At 38.5% G+C, this 20356-nt stretch overlaps 1 protein-coding gene across 1 annotated transcript; it reads left to right on the top strand.

Moving 5' to 3' along the window:
• Positions 1-75: 75 nt before the first annotated feature.
• On the top strand, positions 76-18601 carry MINAR2 (membrane integral NOTCH2 associated receptor 2; the record flags this gene model as incomplete). Its single annotated transcript, XM_082622609.1, has 5 exons — positions 76-212; positions 1016-1192; positions 4899-4949; positions 14743-14970; positions 18422-18601. Exons 2-5 carry the CDS (start codon positions 1016-1018, stop codon positions 18599-18601), a joined length of 636 nt encoding a protein of 211 aa, XP_082478735.1. The 5' UTR covers positions 76-212.
• Between the last annotated feature and the right edge of the window lie 1755 nt (positions 18602-20356).

Below are 20356 nucleotides of genomic sequence, written 5' to 3'. Positions count from 1 at the left end.
AAAACTGCTGATGTGTCTGTCCTATGCCTTCTCAAGAGTGGAAATGTTCTCTTTCTCTAGATGAAAATCCACACTTTCCCGGTGAGAAGTGTGGTTTGCCCAAGGCAGAGTGGCTTGTAATGAGAGAGCTTATCTCCCTTAAAGTCATCATCACTTCCTGGCATAAGATGCCGTCCACAGCCTCACTCCCACCTCGGCTCTCTGACTAGCAGGTGGGTTCACTTAGGACAGCACGTCATCCAAACCCAGCAGCCATGTTCTCCTTTGGTTCCAAATGTACTTTGTAAACACCAAGACCCATCACAGGAGTTTATACAGCTAGGAACAGAGTCAAAGAGACCTCAGATAGAGAATGGGTCAAAGCAGTAGTTTGGGGCACTAAATTACTGTAGCAAACTATCAGATTCTTGCCATTTCCCTACTCGAGCTGAAGCTGACCACCTAAACACGGTTAGATTTCACATGAGCCTGAGACTCTGGGAGTCAAAACATGAGAAGAAACAAGATCCCACATATCACATGTGAGGCTGTGCAGGCAGAGCCAAGTCAGCTGGGTCAGCTCGGCAATGTTCAGAGAGAAATATTAAGTAATGTCTCCCTACAGGTGATTGTTTCATGTGCTCCAAACTGTGGACTGTAACCCTGAAATTCTGGCAGCCTTATCCAAAGAGTAGTTCCTCTTAAACTGTTATTCCTAACTCTGTATGGAGAGACATTACGTGCTACACATACCTAATTTTGGTATCCTATCCAATTTAACGCGTGTGGGCCCAACTGTTCCATTCAAGCACTCTAAATGCACGCGCACACGTGTGCGTGCCTGCGTGTGTGTGTGTGTGGTGAAAGGTAAGGCAGCGTGCTACATTGTTCCTGTGTGTGGATGTGTCATTTCGAGAGTAGTTTCTGAACACAGCCCAGAGACCTGGTTTCAGATGCCTGTCAGGCATTCTCAGGCTCATTAATAATGGACAGCTCTGACAGCAGCAGCCTTGCTTGCCTTTGTTTTCCACCGTAGATGAAGGGAGACATGGATCTCTCCGTTTTGCCAAATAACAACCATCCTGACAAATTCCTGCAGCTTGACGTGAGGTCTTTAATGAGGAACTCAGCCCTTCTTCAGGCCAGTCTGGTGAGGTTTCCGGGAGGGAATTACCCTGCTGCACAGCACTGGCAAAACCTCATCTACTCACAGGTAAGATCTGGGAGCACATAAATATGCGGGCAGGGGCTTGCTTCTTTCTCATTATTGGCCATTTCATCATTTGTGCAAAAAGAAAGCTATAGGAAACGGAGTACAAAGTAGCTGCTCACACTTGCCATAGAAAAGGTCTTTCTCTCTTCCTTAACATAAGGAGACTTTCTCTGATCACTTTATAAATTCTGTGAATTTTCCCAACCATTCATTTTCCTCCAAGCACTAGCTTCTCAGCCTGTCATTTTAGATTTTGCCTAGCCCTCATTTTATACCTTCCCTTCAAATTTTTTCAAATCAATTACTACATTTGCAAATAAGGCTCTGGGGGGAACCCTACCTCTATCTTTTGGTTAGTCTAAGCATGAAACATCAGAAGCTTACATCGTGTGGGCTCATGCATGGCCTCTGAGAGAACTGAATCTTGCTTCTGCCTCATTTAGACTGACTCCCTTTCATCTCATGCAAAGGAGACTCAAACAGTGGAACAATGGCAACCTATGATGGAAAGAAAGAAAACAGAGAGAACTCTCCACCTGGGAAAGCTGCTGGCTATTATTTTAGAGGTTCTTTTTTTTCCACAGGTGTCCATGTGGGCAAGACTTAACAATCAGCCTTCAAACCCAGACTTCATTTCTTGCTTGCTTCTTTTGCATCTTCCTTCTTTTTGCTAACCAAAGGAGAAGAATAAAACTGTGATGAGTTCCATGTGCTGAAATAAACATAAATAAACTTGACTGTTGCACAGCTCATGAAACAGGAATAATCTTTGTTTAAGATGTGAGGGCTAATGGGGTTAAGGGTTAGTCAATTTAGAAACAGGAAGAAGCATGTCATTTCAGAACAGATGTGACTGACCTGCAAACCCCTGCAAATCATTAAATCCTTTGGAGTGGCTCAAATTCCCTAAACAGAAATTTGTTTTCTTTTAAGAAACAGTTGCTACTCATGAGTCCTGGTGTAAAGTGACTCCTTTGTGGTGTGTTTGTGGGCTCCTCGGGACCTTTATCATGAGATCATTCAAAATCAAGTACACTTGGATGATTATGTAAGTGTTTCCTCCATCTATGAGGATTTTAATTTATTTCCATTGTAAGGCAGCCTATTATGAAAACTAACTTTTCAAAAATTTTTACATTCTTCCCTTTTGTAATCCTCAAAACCCATCCATACACACCTTTTTGGTGGTTGCTTTTTTTGTGTTTTGTTTAAGTTAAATGTGATGAAATTTCTCCTTTGTCTTATTGTTTATATCATGGAATAAAAAGATTCAAAACTCAATTCAGAGAACCTTGGCCCTCCTGTGCTATGAAGTTTAGTCTAAGAAAACATATCCAATAAATTCCTTTGAGGTTGGAACACATCGATTTAACATCTTTTGTTTAGTACTGGAGCTGACCTATTTCCTTCTTGTGGAACTTCACAGTTTAAAGCTCTGTTGAATGTTGTTCCTAAACCTGAATGAAATGCAAATTTTTAAAGGGCATCTCTTTCAACAGGCCCTGATGTGTTGATATAGTTATTCAGGGCAAACCAAGAAGGTAAAAATCTGCTTCATATGTCTTTGAATATGTTATTGGTAATTATAAACTATAGATAAACTTTATTAAGTTATATTTTTACCCTAAAATAAAATGTTAAATGACTGAATAAATATTTCAGTTCAATATACGACTGAAATAATGCTTGGAGAGAAGGAGTAAATCAATTACAAATTTAGTTAGTTGAGTAGGTGTGGCACAGATTATGAGTAAAAACAATTATATTCGCTACTTTAGATTGCAATATGTCAATAAGTAATTCTTCTGTCCTTGGCTGGATCTTAATATCCAGGAGTGATATATTCATTGGCAAAAAAAATAAATCTAAAAGAAATGAACGTATAAAAGTTTTAAGGGGGCTTCCCTTGTGGCTCAGTGGTTGAGAATCTGCCTGCCAATGCAGGGGACACGGGTTCAAGCCCTGGTCCAGGAAGATCCCACATGCCACGGAGCAACTGAGCTCATGAGCCACAACTACTGAGCCTGCGCGTCTGGAGCCTGTGCTCTGCAACAAGAGAGGCCACGATAGTGAGAGGCCCACGCACCACGATGAAGAGTGGCCCCCGCTCTCTGCAACTAGAGAAAGCCCTCACACAGAAACGAAGACCCAACACAGCCAAAAAATAATAATAATAGATTAATTAATTAATTTAAAAAATGTTTTAAGTAGCTGTGGTGATACCTGGAATAAGGCACTGAATATACCAGGTGAATTTAGGTTTTAGGGATGCAGAAGGTGGTAGGCAGCTGTTAAATAGTTCATAATTTAAAACCCTCGCTCTGTTGGCTTAATGTCTCATTCTGCTGGGGAGACATTAATTATGCCAAGTGGGAGAACGTTGAATAAAGAGATTTGAAACTTGGTTTCTTGTCTCAAATCCACAATAAACCAATTTGAGAGACATAAATTATGGCCCTTATTCAGTCCATGCCTTAGTATTTCCATTTGCAAAATTAGGATAATGTTCATTTTACATATTTCCTTAAAACTGAGAGCAAATAAAATAAGGTAAAAACAATTGACAGGGTTTCCTATAAGAGTATAAGAAATGTGTATCATCATCATCATCATCATCATCATTTGCCAGTATTCCAAAATGTGTTAAAATTACCCTATCATTAGAATTTGAAAAATAGCCAATAATACCACTTGCATTTTTCTGGATGCAGGGGGGTATATGAGCGTGTAGGTGTTAGAGGATGTAGTCAGTACATCTGTCAAGCTATGTGGCTAACTCAAGCAGTTAGATTTTATACTCCCATGAAATCCACACAAACTTCAGATTTGTGTCAGCTTACCCTTTGGTCTCATACCCTCCATGTGCATGGTGTTTAGAATTCAGACTACCTCATGGAATGTCAAAGGACTTAGCCTACAAACATTACCTTCAACGTTGGTAGTAATGCAACAGTTAAAACAAAGATCTCCTAGGGACTTGCCTGGCAGTCCTGTAGTTAAGACTCCGCACTTCACAGCAGGCACCACAGGTTTGATCCCTGGTCAGGGAACTAAGATCCTGCATGCTGTGTTGCATGGCCAAAAAAAACAAAAAACAAAACAGAGTACTGTATTTATATCCATGATTTATCTTTTAAGCTTTTTTAAAATTCACATTCCACCTTCAGAGGCAATTCTCTAAGCCATTTTACACAAACGGAAGCAATACCATACGTATAGAAAAGTAAGCACAGATGTCCTCAGGCACGCCAGTATCTCCAGACACTGTTCACTCCCTCTTTGTGGATACACAAGTCACCTGTATTTGCAGGGAGAGAGTACAAGCAAATATTTCTTGATTCCACTAGATTTATACTTCTTAAATTCTTTCAACTAGAGAAATAAAGAAGCTTCCTAATAAATTTCTTTTCAGTGCAATGAACAAACTTTTGCCAAAACCTAATGTTTCTGGTTGTTAAAATAATTTGGGGCATGTATCTGATGAAGGCATTTGGAATTATATCCCAAATATTTCTGCCAATCCCTTTATAAAACGAGGTAATAAAAGGAAAAAGCTGATTCTTTTTTTTTGGTATAAATGATAAAACATGTTTTTTCAAATATTGTGGTGGGATTTTTTTTTTCTGATTAGCAGTTAGACTTCAGAATCTTTTCAGGTTAATCTATTTCTTATATCTTTTTCTGGCTTCCATCACATCTGTTTGAGAACCCAGGGGATTTCTGTACTAAACCTGTGAACTGGAACAAAAGACCAAGGGTAAGGAGGTTGCTCTTCGCTTGGTTTCTAGACAATGTCATTTACTGGGTGTATTTCCTAATCACCGTTCCTCACTTTTTTTTCAGTCTTATAACTCTTTTCCCCTTAAATCCTAATGTCTCTTCTTTCTATCTCAGTTTTTTTTTTTTTTGGTATATCATAACTGTATTTCACAATCTGTCTCTGAACACGTGTCATGCCTTCTCCTGGACTGTCTCTATTCCCAATACTCCATTTCCTATTTCAAAAAGAACAGCCTCCTATGTGCAATAGGCTCCCATTTTTAAGCTTATATTTGGGCAAATGTTATAGGACTTTTGAGGTACTTAATTTATTGTCTAGGAAGTAGATTGAGGAGCATCACTAAGCTGCTCAGGCAATTATCAGGACATGATTTATCAAGTTATGCTAAATTTACACAGTTCACAAAATCTCCATTGGGGTCAGAAATTCACCCTTGGATGGTATGCTGCCAGAAGCATTACCCACTTTGTCCCATCACACTGCTCCCAGATGAGACCCAAATGCCCCTAGCACTGAAACTGTATTAAAAGCACTGTGTGTGTCACAGGAACACATGTGGGACTCCAGAGCCCCGGTTACATGGAGAGGAAGGCAGGAGAGGGGGTTAAAGAGAGGTCTGGGTCAGACCAGGAAGGCTTCAGAGGGTGTTGTCTAGATTTTTCAATTTTATCCTGAAAATTTGGAGTGGTTGATGAAAAATTTTAAGCAAGAGGATCACATGATCAAATTTGTGTTTCATAAAGGTAACCATTCTAGCAATTTGGAAAACAGAATTATTGTGGTCAGTGGGGAGCTGCTTTCCAAGAAAAGTTGTCTGTGAGCTCATATGTGCAATATAAACGAAATGCCTTGTTTGCATTATGATTATGATAGGAATTACATTGTATGTGTAGACCAAACTGGGGAAATGGAAGTCTTTATGATCTTGATTCTCCCAGTTCATGAACATGGTATATATTTCCATTTATCATGCTCTTCGTATAGCCTTCAATTATGTCTTATAATTCTCCACATAGAAGTTTTGCATATAGTTGTAAGGTTTATATCTAAATACTGATAGTAATTACTGCTCTTAAGAATAGGACCTTTTAAATCATGTTTTATAATGAAGTATTACATATGCTATTGATTTTGAATCCAGAAATTGTATTAAAATCTATTTTACTTTGATGGTAAATATCCCTGTAGATAATCATGTCATCTACTGTTTTGTTTCATTATTTACAACCCTTATTCCTTTGATTTATTTATTTATTTTTTAGTGTATTGCTCAGAACTTTGCAATAATGTATGAATGTTTGTGATTACTGGCATCCTTGTATTAATTCTGAAACCAAGATAAATGCTTCTAATATTTGAACCATTAAGTAAACAGTGCCCTGGAAGTTTTGGGCAGACTCTCTTAGTTTAAGAAAGTTCCCTACGATTTCCATCTTGCTAGGAAATTTGCTCTAAATATGTTTAAATATTTTCCAAAGTTTTTCAGAATGTACTGCAAACTTCTGTGTTGTTTCTTTCCTGATAATTGGTGAGTCGCATTAATCTTCGAATATTAAACCATCCTCCTGGTAAAACATCCTTTTCTGGTATAAATCTTTCCTATCCTAGTATATAAAATATACATATTGTAGGATTCTGTTTAGCAATATTTTATTAATGATTTTTTTATTTATGTTTATAAGAGAAATTGGCCTATAAAAAATTACCTTTTCTTGGACTTCCCTGGTGGCGCAGTGGTTGAGAGTCTGCCAGCCGATGCAGGGGACACGGGTTCATGCCCTGGTCCAGGAGGATCCCACATGCTGCGGAGCGGCTGGGCCCGTGGGCCATGGCTGCTGGGCCTGCGCGTCCGGAGCCTGTGCTCCGCGACGGGAGAGGCCGCAGCGGTGAGAGGCCCGCATACCGCAAAACAAAAACAAAACCAAAAAAAATTACCTTTTCTTTTATCTACTGCCCTTGTCTGGAGTTTATACCAACTTCATAAAATGAGTTGGGGAGTATTCCTTGTTTTTCTATATTCCGGAAGAGTTCAACAAGATAGAAATGAGATAGAAGTAAGATAGAAATGATCTGTTTCAAGAATGTCTGAGCGCTGTTTACAACACTCATTCAGCCTGGTGTTCCTAAACCTGTGTATGGTTGGGGTCGATTTTAAACTATTGATTCGGTTAGTCAAATGATCACTGGTTTATTAACATTTCCTATTTTTTCCTTAATTAAATTTTGTAAGTTATATTATGTGGGAAATCGCCCAACTGCATGTAAATTCTTAAAGTTACTCAGAGTATACTCCTATTACACTTCTTAATCTTTGCTATGTAACTTCTCATGCTCCTTTTACATTTCTAACATTGTGAGTTTGTATCTTTTTTTTTTTTTCCTGAGAAGTATTACCAGAGATATTTTTAATCAGTTTAGCCTTTTCAAAGAAATAGCTTTCAATATGGTTGATTCTCTTCGTTGTATATTTGGGTTATTTTTCTTCATCATATTTATTGATTTCTCCTTCTATCCTTATTATTTCATGTTGACTATTTTCTTAGATTTACTCTGCGGTTTCCTTTTAAGGCTTTGAATTAGATGTTTATTACTTCATTAATTTTCTCATTCTGCTTTTATAATGTGAGCATATATGCTTATAATACTCCCTCAAAAGCTATTTCAGCTCCAGTTTTCATTTTCATTCTGCCTAAGTTTTTTAATTCCCATCATTTATTTGAAATGTGTGTTTTAATTTCTACAAAATGTGGTAGTTTACATTATCTTTTTGATATTAATGTCTAAATTTCTAATAAGTTGTCTGTGATCAAAGAGCATGATCTATATAATATTGAACGTTTGGAATTTCTTTTAGAGTCCAGGACATTACCAATTTTTGTAAATATTCAATGTATTTTTTAAATGAGTATTTTTAGTCATTGAATAATGACATCAATGTCTTTGATCAAATGTGTTGGTTTCATTGTTCAAACCCTCTTTATATTTAATAATGTTTTATCTGCTTGGTAAAAAATTATATGTATAAATTTCTCCTAGTTATCTCAAGTTTTGCTTTATATATTTGAGATTATTTTACTAGAGGCATACAAGTTTAGAAATATTATATTTTACTGATTATGCCATTTATTCATTTTCCACCAACACTTTCTTCACCTAACAAAGTCTTTTACCTGAAAGTTTATTTTGTCTGATATATATACTTTCTTAGTAGTTAGTCAGGCTAAATTATGTTGTGGAAACAAATATGCCCAAATTCTTAGTGACTTGACTCAATAAAATGTATCTGTCATTCACACAAGATCTGTTGTGGGTGGGAAAATTATCCTAGTGGCTTGCTTCCAGGTGGAACCCAGACTGTTCCTTTTTGAGTCTCTATTATATCAGAATTTTTATGATGCTTGTAGCTAGAAAAGAGAGAGAGACTAAGCCAAGGATCAGGGATTTTAGGGGTCAAGCCTATGTCCCAATCTAGCTGTTGTATGCCCATGAAGAAGAAATGGGTTTGCTGAGCACCTAGCCAGACTCTGCACAGTCTATCATTCTGTTAAACATATATATACTTATATATTTCATCTTCCTACACACAGCATTCATCCTTCCCCAGAGGTACTAACACCAAAGTGAGCCAGTCACTACATTTAGCAGATGTCCCAACCATATCATCCTATAATCTTTGTTGGAATAAGAATGGGATCGCTACAGTAATTCTTCCTTTCTGAAGGGAAAAATGACAGACGACAGACACTACCCAAAGTAATTCTGAGATTCCACTGAAAATAATGTGTGTGGGTCTCCTTCCTTGAAGGTGGGGAAGGTGGATTAGGCCATGATTCTGCTTTTTAGAAGACTTCCTGCTGCATTGTTCTCTAGGGTCCCTAGTCCTACCCACTAGGAAGCTGCCCCTTGTTCATCATTCTCTTTTGCCATATCAGAGTGGGCCCTCCCTTGAGGCTGTAGAAGCTTCAAATTTTACTCTTATTTATGGATATTTGGAGGCATAGGGTTATTGTTTTGTTTTATAATTTTGAACAATCAAAAGCTTTTAGGTCCAGGCTTGTGGTTTCTTTGGTGATACATATCTTCTAAAACTTAGTGTGAGCTATTTATTAATGTAATCATATCTATTTTGTTGCAGTCAGTTCTATAGGTCAGTACACACATCTTAAGTTCTCTTAAGGCATAGCTCTCAAATAGGCTTTTTTTCTTTTATTTGGCTGCGTTGTGAGGGCTTCCTTCTGCTGTGTCGGGTCTTCGTTGTAGCTCTCGGGCCTCTCTCCTGTCACAGGCTTCTCTCTACCTGTGGGGCATGGGCTCCAGGGCACGTGGGCTCTGTAGTTTGTGGCACACAGGCTCTCTAGTTGAGATGCGTGAACTCAGTAGTTGTGGTGCACGGGCTTAGTTGCCTCGCAGAATGTGGGATCTTAGTTCCCAGACCAGGGATCGAACCTGCATCCCCTGCATTGGAAGGCAGGTTCTTTACCGCTGGACCACCAGGGGAATCCGTCAAGTAGGCTTTAATGGTTTGCTTTTCTACCTCCATTTCTCCATCCTTTAACTCAATGACAAACACCTGGAAGCAGTCAGGAATAATAGTTTTGAAACCACACCCTAACAGGACCTTTACCCTGAGTCACTTCGTTCAGCTAAGGAGTTTGTTTTTATTTTTTAATGTTTCATTTGATTTTTCTATTTATTTATTTATTTATTCATTCATTCATTCATTTATGCCTGCATTGGGTCTCTGTTGCTGTGAGCGGGGGCTACTCTTTGTTGCGGTGTGCGGGCTTCTCATTGCAGTGGCTTCTCTTGTTGTGGAGCACAGGCTCTAGGGAGTGCAGGCTTCAGTAGTTGTGGCTCACAGGCTCTAGAGCGCAGACTCAGTAGTTGTGGCACGCAGGCCTAGCTGCTCTGCGACATGTGGGATCTTCCTGTACCAGGGATCGAACCCGTGTCCCCTGCATTGGTGGGCGGATTCTTAACCACTGCGCCACCAGGGAAGTCCCAGCTAAGAAGTTTTAATCCGCTTTTTTTTTTTTTACCTCAATCCATTCTTTTAAATGATTCTATATCTTAGTGTTTGAGGTCTATAAACAGTCAGATTTTTAACAATAGAAGGCATCAAATTTCCAGAGTTTCTCTACTCTCTTCTTGCAAACTATTCAGTTCTTTCTCTAATGTCATCTTTTTCTTGTATTACACCAGCACTGTGATCCTTGTACATAAATGCTCTGATTATTTATAATACCACTCATACAGCTACAGGGGATTAGATTCCAAATGACCACAGATGACACTTATACCAAACATTTTTCACTGTATTATGTGAATAACCATCAATCCGGCTTCCAATATCCCTTTCATCCCTTTCCACTTCTTGACTGCTAAGCCAATGCCCACATTTGTAGAATTTCAAGATATCACTTTCTGTATTAAGGAACGTAGGCTAGGCTACACTGTAGTGACAAAATATCTCTAACTAAAAAGAAGAAAAGCATTCTTGTGCATGTCTGAGGAAGGGCAGATGGGTTTGGGGATCAACTCTTTTCCATAGCAGTATGAAGTTCTTTCATCTTAAAGTTCTGCCATCTCACAATCCTTGCTTACAGTGACACAGAAATGGAAAGTGAGGAAGAGTGAGCCAAAAATCTTGTTGGAGAATTCAGGGGCTTAGCTTGGAAGTGGTCTCTGTTACTTTTGTCCACACATCATCAGAAGAGCTGTCCCCAGTTTAACTTCAAACAGCCTAATAAAGACAGTCATCCCTTGTACTCAGGAAGGCAAAACAAAATTGCTGAGTATTTAACCAGTCAAATACCAGCTCTTACTTCTTTATATTTGCCTACTATATCTTTATATATACTTTCACTCTCATTTTTTCTGAGTCCTTATATTTTAGGTATTTCTCTTGTAAATATTATATAATTAAATTTAATTTTAAAAATCTGATATGACAGTCTGTCATTTAATTAGAGGGTTTAGTCTATTTACATTTAACATGATTATTTCAAAATTTTTTCTATTTTCCTAAGACTTTCTCGTCTATATTCTTTGTTTCAGGTTTCTTACCTTTTAGATTAATTTTCCTTTATCCTTTGTCTTCTGCTCTAACAATTTAGAAGCTATACATTCTTTCTCTATTTTTTAGTAATACTCTCACTGAAATGATTTCTTAAAATTTCCTAATTAAATATATCTGTTAAACTTTTAACTGTACAGTTTCAGTTTTCTCTTATCTTAAAACTCACAAATTAGTGGTTATTATTATTTCTATTTTACCATAAAATCAGTGCTTCCTTAGATTTCTGTATATATTTGTCAGTTTTTTCTTTTTTTTTTTTCCCTTTGTTTTGCCTAGCATTCCTTCTTGCCACTTAATCTTTCATTCTATTATCAGGCTTCTTCTTTTTTTTTTTTTTTTTTTTCCCTTTCAGTACACGGGCCTCTCACCACTGTGGCCTCTCCCGTCGCGGAGCACAGGCTCTGGACGCGCAGGCTCAGCAGCCATGGCTCACGGGTCCAGCCGCTCCGCGGCATATGGGATCCTCCCAGACCGGGGCACGAACCCGTATCCCCTGCATCGTCAGGCGGACCCTCAACCACTGCGCCACCAGGGAGGCCCAGGTTTCTTCTTACTGAAGTACATTTTTTAGAGATTCCTTCTGTTTTGGCCTATTAATTGTATATTCTCAGTGTTTGTCTGTCTGAAGGTCTTCTATATCACTCTTTCTATTAAATGATAGCTTACTTATACATAAATGACATAAATAATGATTAAAGTGTATAAAGGGTAAATGGACAAAGTAATGGTTAATACAGAAGAGCCTAGGTAAGCTTTGAAGTGTTACTTTCCTTTAAGTATTTTTAAGAAGAAATTATTTAAGAGCTTATATGAGTAAAATAATGGAATTACTGTTGAGTTTCCTTTTGTTAAATGTAGTCCATCTAGAATGTGGAGTGAAAAGTTAAACTCAAATACATGCTCTGTTTCCTTTCTTAAGAGATTTTGAAAAAATTTATCAAAATACAAAAGAACCTCAACAATGATTAGTATTTTCTATTTCTTCCATAAAATTCTTAATAAAGTTATTCTATTAATTTTCCCTTCACATGTCCTTCAGACATGAAATTGTCATGCAATGCAAAAATAAATGGCACCAAGTTCTAGGATGAACATCAAACATTCAAGAATATAGTTTAGAATTAAGGGCTTGAATGTTCTTTTAAAAATAGCTCTGAGGGCTTCCCTGGTGGCGCAGTGGTTGAGAGTCTGCCTGCCGATGCAGGGGACACGGGTTCGTGCCCCGGTCCGGGAGGATCCCACATGCCATGGAGTGGCTGGGCCCGTGAGCCATGGCCGCTGAGCCTGCACGTCTGGAGCCTGCACTCCGCAACGGGAGAGACCACAACAGTGAGAGGCCCACGTACCATAAAAAAAAAAAAAATATATATATATATATATATATATATAGCTCTGAGTGAAGTAAGTCAGAAAGAGAAAGACAAATACTGTATGCTGACACACATATATGGAATTTAAGAAAAAAAATGTCATGAAGAACATAGGGGTAAGACAGGAATAAAGACACAGACCTACTAGAGAATGGAGTTGAGGATATGGGGAGGGGGAAGGGTAAGCTGTGACAAAGTGAAAGAGCGGCATGGACATATATACACTACCAAACGTAAGGTAGATAGCTAGTGGGAAGCAGCCGCATAGCACAGGGAGATCAGCTCGGTGCTTTGTGACCGCCTGGAGGGGTGGGATAGGGAGGGTGGGAGGGAGACACAAAAGGGAGGGGATATGGGAACATATGTATATGTATAACTGATTTAATAAAAAATAAATAAATAAAATAAAATAAAATAAAATAAAATGTTCCTGATATGGAAACAGTGAGAACAATGCCAAAAAAAAAATAGCTCTGATTATTTTTCTGTCTTATGTATATTAGTTTTTCAAGGTCTTTATACATTGTAATAGAAAGTATTATTTTTTCTTAACCCCCGAAACTGTATTTTTCTGATTTATAGAGCTTTCTTATTTAAGAAGCTCAAGGAATAGTCCAGCAGGCAAGAAAACTGACAAAGTCAATTTTTCAATGTCAGAAGAATTATTTCTTTTCAAAGATAATCAAAGATATCTAGCCTTGAAGAAAAAAACTTGAGTCAGAATTATGCTAAACTGAAACTATCTAAATTTTGTATCAAATTGTTTTTTCTCAATTCAGAAACATTTTTCATGAGGTCATCCATCTTAAGGATAAACACTAAGTCAAGATGATTTATTATTTCATTACAAACTTCAATATTATGGAATATAAATTGATTTTGAGCAGACCAACGACCTAATAAGTCAGAGATGATCTCCAAGTTGAAAGTTAGAGATGATCTCCAAGTTGATCACTAAGTATGTAAAAAAATGTCTGGATTAAGAAAATTAGATAAACCTAAGGCCAAAGAGAATGTGAATGGTTTTATCTAGATGTTTTTTTGCCAGCCATTTCAGAAGGAAACTATATATAATATTAGTTCACAACTTAGCTTATATAAACACATATTTAATGGGACCTATATACCCCAATAGATGCTGAGGGAATCAGTGTATTAATGATTATAAATATAACTCAGAAAAATATTAATTGCTATTGAAACTTCTCTGTTTAAGAAGACTGAAATATGTGAAATACATTTATTGAAAAAATTCCTGTAAATTAATGAAATATGTCACCAGTTTTTAAGGGTTAAACCTAAGTGTTCCAAAAATTAACTTATGTGAAGTTCCTCTCCCGTGATGCCCCATCATAAATGAGACGTTACTATAAACTTTTTTTTCTTCTCAATTTTATTTGGCCAATGAACAAATTTTAATCTTAAATTTGTCTACCTTTGTGATAGTTTTATAGTCATAAGAAAAAAAAGCAAAGTAAAAATATGAAGGTCATACCAGACACAGAAAAACCACTTTGTATGATTCCATTTATATAAATGAAACTGACATATGCTGTTATCCTACTGGTTATCCTTAGGGAGGGAGAGGATAGTAACTGGAAGGCAGCATGAGGTGTGCTGGTAATGGTTTTTTTCTTGATAGTATCTTGGGTTTATTTGGTATGTGAAAATTTATAATATACACACTTTTATAATATATGCACTTTTCTACATATATATCATGCTTTAATAAAAAAAAGTTTTTAAACATCTAAAAGTCAGAATTAGAGCCTTCCAATAGCCAGCTGGTCTGTAGCTACGTATAGGATTGCAATGCTAAGTTAGTCCAGTTCTCCAAGCTGCCTGAAATAAGAGTCCTAAGGGAGTTCCCATGAAAGCCAAGGCATATCTATAAAATGCCTTTTAATCTTGATTTTGCTGGATTAATACAGCAATGTTAATTTTTTTCAATCAGTCATGGAATGCACAAGTAGAAAGAAATAAAATGTCAAATCTCAGTGCAAATAAGCTGGGGGAAAATGGCATTGTTTAGAATTCTACTATTTGAATTAAAGAACATTGTCCTTTCTCTGTTGTTATAAAATAACATTTTAATGAATGATTACTGAAGCTCAACAAGATCACATGCAAAGAAATAACTCAATTAATGGTAGGATCCTAGGTCAAACTGGATCCTAGAATTCTTCCTTCATTCATTGTCCTAATCTGTTGGGCTTCCAGGCAGAATCAGCAAGCTTTCAGGTACAATTATTTCACGTTGCCTTCCTTGTCATCAGTGACCTATTGGTAAGACAAACTTTGTCACTGTGCCTCCTGACAGAGAGAGAAGAAGAATATTACTGCTCAACGAATGAGGAGATCCAGTGTGGAGGGTGCTGCGACGACAGAGAGCCCCCCTCCATCCCTGTCATCAGTTCTGAAGAATAACCCACTATATGGTGATGTGAGTTTGGAGGAAGCTATGGAAGAAAGAAAAAAGAATCCTTCATGGACCGTTGAGGAATATGACAAGCATTCCCTGCACACAAACCTCTCTGGGCATCTGAAGGTACCCAAGGCAAAGAATCAACTCCTTTAATTGACAAGGGAGATCAGTTAAATAATCCTAAAAGAAATGGGTACTGAGGTGAAAGGCACTCTCCACTAGGCACAAAATTTCCAGATTTCAGGTCATTTTGGCCTCTGGCTTCACTTTCTCTCTCCTAGTCAGTAGTTTTGTTTATTTATGTGTTTTGTGTTTTACAATTTCAGCAATTACCAGCATCTCTACAGTGTAGAGAGAAAGAAATGGTGTGACACAGAAGAAGGGTTTACCTGGAAGGTATCAGGTTTTGAAAGTTAATTTGCCAGATTAAGTATGTTTTCCTCTAGTTTTGTGATCATCTGTGTTCATGAATACTTAAGAGTTCCTTATTCTACATTTACTCAAAAATATTGACTAAATGCTCTGTCTTAGGCACTGTGCAAGGCAGTTCTCATCAAAGATCATTTTATTTCAAGCCTACTCAGTGATTTAAGATTGCAGATTTACATTTTGGACATTTTCCTGTGTCTCAGTAACAAAACAAAACAAAAACATTTCAACACAGGAAAAGTATGCAATGAACTCATTCACCCAGCTTAAACCCAATTCAAGTTTTTCTTTTTTTCCCCCCTGGTGTCACCCATCAAATAGAGGGTCTAGGAATACCTGCAAAGCAGGGAGAGAGGCCCTCTGTTTTCTGAGTGGACTGGATTCCTACCCAGCCTTGGCTTGCCTCTGCCCACCCTAGGGCCAGAAAGGTCTGACATTTTCCAAGTACACTTCCTTTAACAATGTATGTCTATTCTAAACCCCATACTTTAATCACCTACAGATTTTTCCTGCTGAAGGGGACAGCATTATGTCCCTCTAAAGTCCTACACTTTTAAAAATCTCAAGTGTGCACTCCTTGAAATAATATCCAAAGTCTTTGGAGTTTCTTAGTCTCCTAGTGGATTTAGTGTATCTCCTCCTTAATGTAGCCTCTTTTCCAGAGATGTTTCCATAACAGATGCTCCCCCCTAGCAACAATAATCTTGTGTTTTTTATCAGGAATCTAAAGATCAATACCTCTAGGAAATAACCTTCTGCAACTAGGAAAAAGTGTATTGATTTATTTAACAAACATTTCTTGACTGTATGCTAGAGCCTCTATACTTTTCTTTGTTGTTTACATGAATGACAAAGGGACTATGAAGATGAATATGACTCTCCTGGCCCTCAAAATTTCATCTAACTGAGCAAAGTAACAATAACTCTAGACAGGACAGAGGAAATGACAAGACAGAGGAAGAGGATAGTGGATAGAGGATAGGAAGAATAGTGGAAAGTGCTCTGCAGATTCAGAAGAGGACAAAGTCACACTGGATTAAAAGAAGCCCTTATGAAAAAGTTAATTTATGCTGGACTTGAAGAATGTGTACAATTCCAGAAGACATAGGTTGTTTGTATGAGTGGAGAGGCCCTCTTCTGTCAAAAGTGGCAAGCGAAAAGGCACATATGGAAGAGTATGAGAGAGTTTGTCAGAACAATAGGTAGTCCAGTTTTGCTGGAGCTAGTTTAAGTAATAGAATAATGGGCCGGGGGGGTGGGGGAAGCTAACAAACAGACTCAAAAAAAACCAAAAATTCAAATGTAAGGCTAAAGAAACTGAACATTATTGGCACTGAGGGGTAATATTTTGTTGGACAATACCATGACTTATGCTTAGGAAGACTGAACGTGAATTGCTGGATGCATTGCTTTATGAAAACCAGGGCCAGCCCCCTCCCCACCCGTCCTCTACCTGTACACTCACCTCAGAGCAGAGGCCCGTCAGGTCAGAGGCTTGTATTCAGACCTCTTGATGCTATTTTGAGAGATGCTTCTGGAAGTCATGGCTTTTGTTTTTATTAGGATCTCTTCTTGACCTCATCATTTCAACTTCTTTCATCACCATCCCTACCCATATCTCCGAATTAGCAGACAGAGCCCCCAACCTAATTTCTGAAACCTTTTCAACTACTTTACAGGCCATGAAAGTTCCATGTGTTTTTGGCCACTCCCATTTTTCTAAATTAATAACTTTATGAATAAGAAAGGAGAAAAGAAGCCCATATTTAGTTACAAGGGCAAGCTATAGGCAGAATGTAAGAAAGGATAGTCTCCATTATGGAAGTTCTTACTGAAGAATGAGGCCTTAAACTTGCAGGCAAAGTGCAGGCCTCTGATTAGGACACAGACACAAATGAAGGATAAGAGTGAAGTAGGCAAGGGTTTTTAAATCACCTATCCTTTTGCACAGGTCATCCAAATTTTATTTTAATGTTTTCGCTTTTCTAAGACTGGGAAGTTGAACCTAGTAGCGATGTGATGGAAGAGTTATATTGCCATCACCAGAATCCACCCAGCTTCCCTTCCTCTTTTAGCAGTCTGAAGCTAGTTCATTACCCTTGTGTCCAGCCATGGAAACTGTCTGACTTTAAGTCCACTGAGCCTAGAGAGGCAGAGAGAGGGTGGGCAGCCCAGCTACAAGCCATTGCAATACTCCAAATGAGAAATAATAAGGCCTGAAGTGGGTTTATGAAAATAGAGATTCAGCATTCACCATAAATTTGTTGTATGTCTACTAGATGCCAGGTATAGACACTGAATCATTAGCACTGAAAAACAGCAGGAGAAAATAGGAGGGAAAAAATATCTATATGTGTGTGTATATATATGTTTTAGATGTATAGACAGTAGAGTTTGCAGATGATTCATTGGACATAGGAGATGAAATTGAGTTGAAGACAATTTCTCAGGGTTGAATGGGAGACAAGGCCAGTGAAAGAATCAGAGACATGGGGACTAGGAGGTGATGTGGGAAAGGATATACTGGGTCCTTTCTCCAGAAGGTCAAACAGTGCCAGAGTTTCTGCATGCCAACATGCTGTATTCCGCTACAAGGAAGACCAGAAGATTGAGAAGCATGGAAAAGACTCTTTACTCTTGGTCTTACTCCTCCTTCCATGGAAGTCAGCTTCTGGATTTACTGAAAAACTCAGCAAACATCTTTATCCCTATTATGCTAACAAAATCAAACCCCCAAGGCTCCGCTAAGGCAAGGAATTTTCATTTTATTTCAACTCACTAAACTGATTGATACACAGTATCTATGAGTTGTAAGGGACACAAAATTAGCGAAAAGATGACAGAAACACTCTTGTGTTTCTGACCCTGCAATGTGAGCAATTTATTCAGTAAGCCATGCAGACTACCTAATGAATTCTCATGCAGACCTACAGGTTGAAGCTGAGGATTCCTGGTCAGCCAGGAGGCTGTAACTACATGTTCCTGCTATTCAGGGAAGCCTAGCCTCTCTTATTTGAGCAGTGACACTTAAACCTCACTTAGGAGAGTGTGAATATGGACGTAAAGTACCTATACGGTCTTGTTCTGCAATCTCATTGAGTCTGTAACACTGACTGATCCTATTCTTCGTGTAATTTTCTTTTAGGAAAATCCTAATGACCTACGGTTTTGGTTGGGAGACATGTACACACCCGGTTTTGATACCTTACTGAAAAAGGAAGAAGAGCAAGAGAAGCATTCAAAATATTGTCGTATAGGTCTGATTTTGCTCCTCATTGCCTGCGTCTTGGTTTCCATAGTAATTGTTAGCACTTTTTTCACCTAAAGAAACTGCCACAGACACAGTAACATTTCTTTAAAATCTTTCTAAATAAACATTTGCAGAAAAACTTGTTTATGGAGTGTGAATGTATTGTTGATGGTTCAGTCAGATGTAATTGTCTCGTAGGATGCAAACGTTGTTTGAGATACGCTAACTTTCTCTATTTTGTCCTATGAAACCTTGGTAAGAATCCCAGCCTGAGCTTTGTCCTTTGAGAAGCAAGAATTCTGGGGATCGTAACCACTGAAAAGTTAATACAGACAACCAAACTTAAACACTTTGATAGCGAACAAAACAGCACCAACAACTGTCAGCAGCTTTGTCCTAATGCTTACACTATATTCACCTCGTTTTTCTTTCTTTCTTTTTTTTTTTTGAGTTATGCGGGCCTCTCACTGCTGTGGCCTCTCCCGTTGCGGAGCACAGGCTCCGGACGCGCAGGCTCAGCGGCCATGGCTCACGGGCCCAGCCGCTCCGCGGCACGTGGGATCTTCCCGGACCGGGGCACGAACCCGTGTCCCCTGAATCGGCAGGCGGATTCTCAACCACTGCGCCACCAGGGAAGCCCTTTATTTCTTTTTTGATTATCATTTTTTATTGGAGTATAATTGCTTTACAATGTTGTGTTAGTTTCTGCTGTACAATGAAGTGAATCAGCTATATGGATACCTAGTCCCCTCCCTCTTAGACCTCCCTCCCCCACCCCAATCCCACCCATCTAGGTCATCACAGAGCACGGAGCTGAGCTCCCTGTGCTATACAGCAGGTTTTTAAACACTGATATCACCCTCCTGTCATCACTAGGAAAGTTGAGCAGATCATTTTTTGGCCAACTGCCAGGTATACAGGATACAAGCTTCTGGTCATGCTGCCTGTTGGGTTGGATTCATGCTGTTTTATCTTCCTTTATTTCTGTTTAAGCCAGAAAAAAAAGGGGTAGAGATATTCAAACATATTTTTATTTTCCCAGTAATCCTTTATAATGCCTCAGTTTCATGTTGCAATTTTCATAGACCTAAACTTGGACAGGCCATAGTTATATAATTAATCACATTTAGATCCAGTTGTGCTTACTGATTGATCCAAATTGGCTAGTGTGACCCCTGGTGGCAGTCAGGGTATATCAACAGCCCTGGCCCTAAAAAATCAGAGGGAATTCTAAGAGAAGAGAACTTGAATACTAACTGTGCCTTTTGCTAGAACTCTTGGACCCTGAGCAAGTCATTCTCTCTGAGAAAGGATAATATCACCTCCCCAGTAGGGCTTGCCTAAGGACTAAATAAGAGGTATAGATAAGAGTAATGCCTGGCTCCTAGTAAGTAGTTGCCTAGTTAACTGCGGTCTTTTCCACTAACATGGTTTATCAGCACCTGAAGTCACCTTACTTTGCATGCAGATACCTGGGAACGTGGTTCTGGGCACAGAAGGAGAAGTAAGTCACCACCCTTCCCTTTCTCCTTGGACACCCTTCCCTAAGTCCCTCATCCCCACTCCTTTCTCCTCATTCAAGACTCCTCCCCGCCCCCAGACTATCTCAGGCAGAAAAAAAAGGGGGGGGGACATTCTCTTCTTCCCATTAGTCAGATTTTGCCCTTTTGGGGTTGCCATATCATTTTGTTGTTATTTCTCTTAAAAGTACTTGAAATAAAGTGCATTAAAATACAGCGTGACTGTACACACGTTGTGCACAAAAATTCTGTTAAGCAAACTTCTTATTCGTCCTCTTCTTTATGATAAGTTCTAGTCCCAGTTAGAACT

This window comes from Mesoplodon mirus, assembly GCF_964341445.2.
Source record: "Mesoplodon mirus genome assembly, chromosome: 5".
Lineage (NCBI taxonomy): Eukaryota > Metazoa > Chordata > Mammalia > Artiodactyla > Ziphiidae > Mesoplodon > Mesoplodon mirus.
The sequence above is the reverse complement of the archived record's forward strand: the minus strand, read 5'-3'. Positions and strand labels throughout refer to the sequence as shown.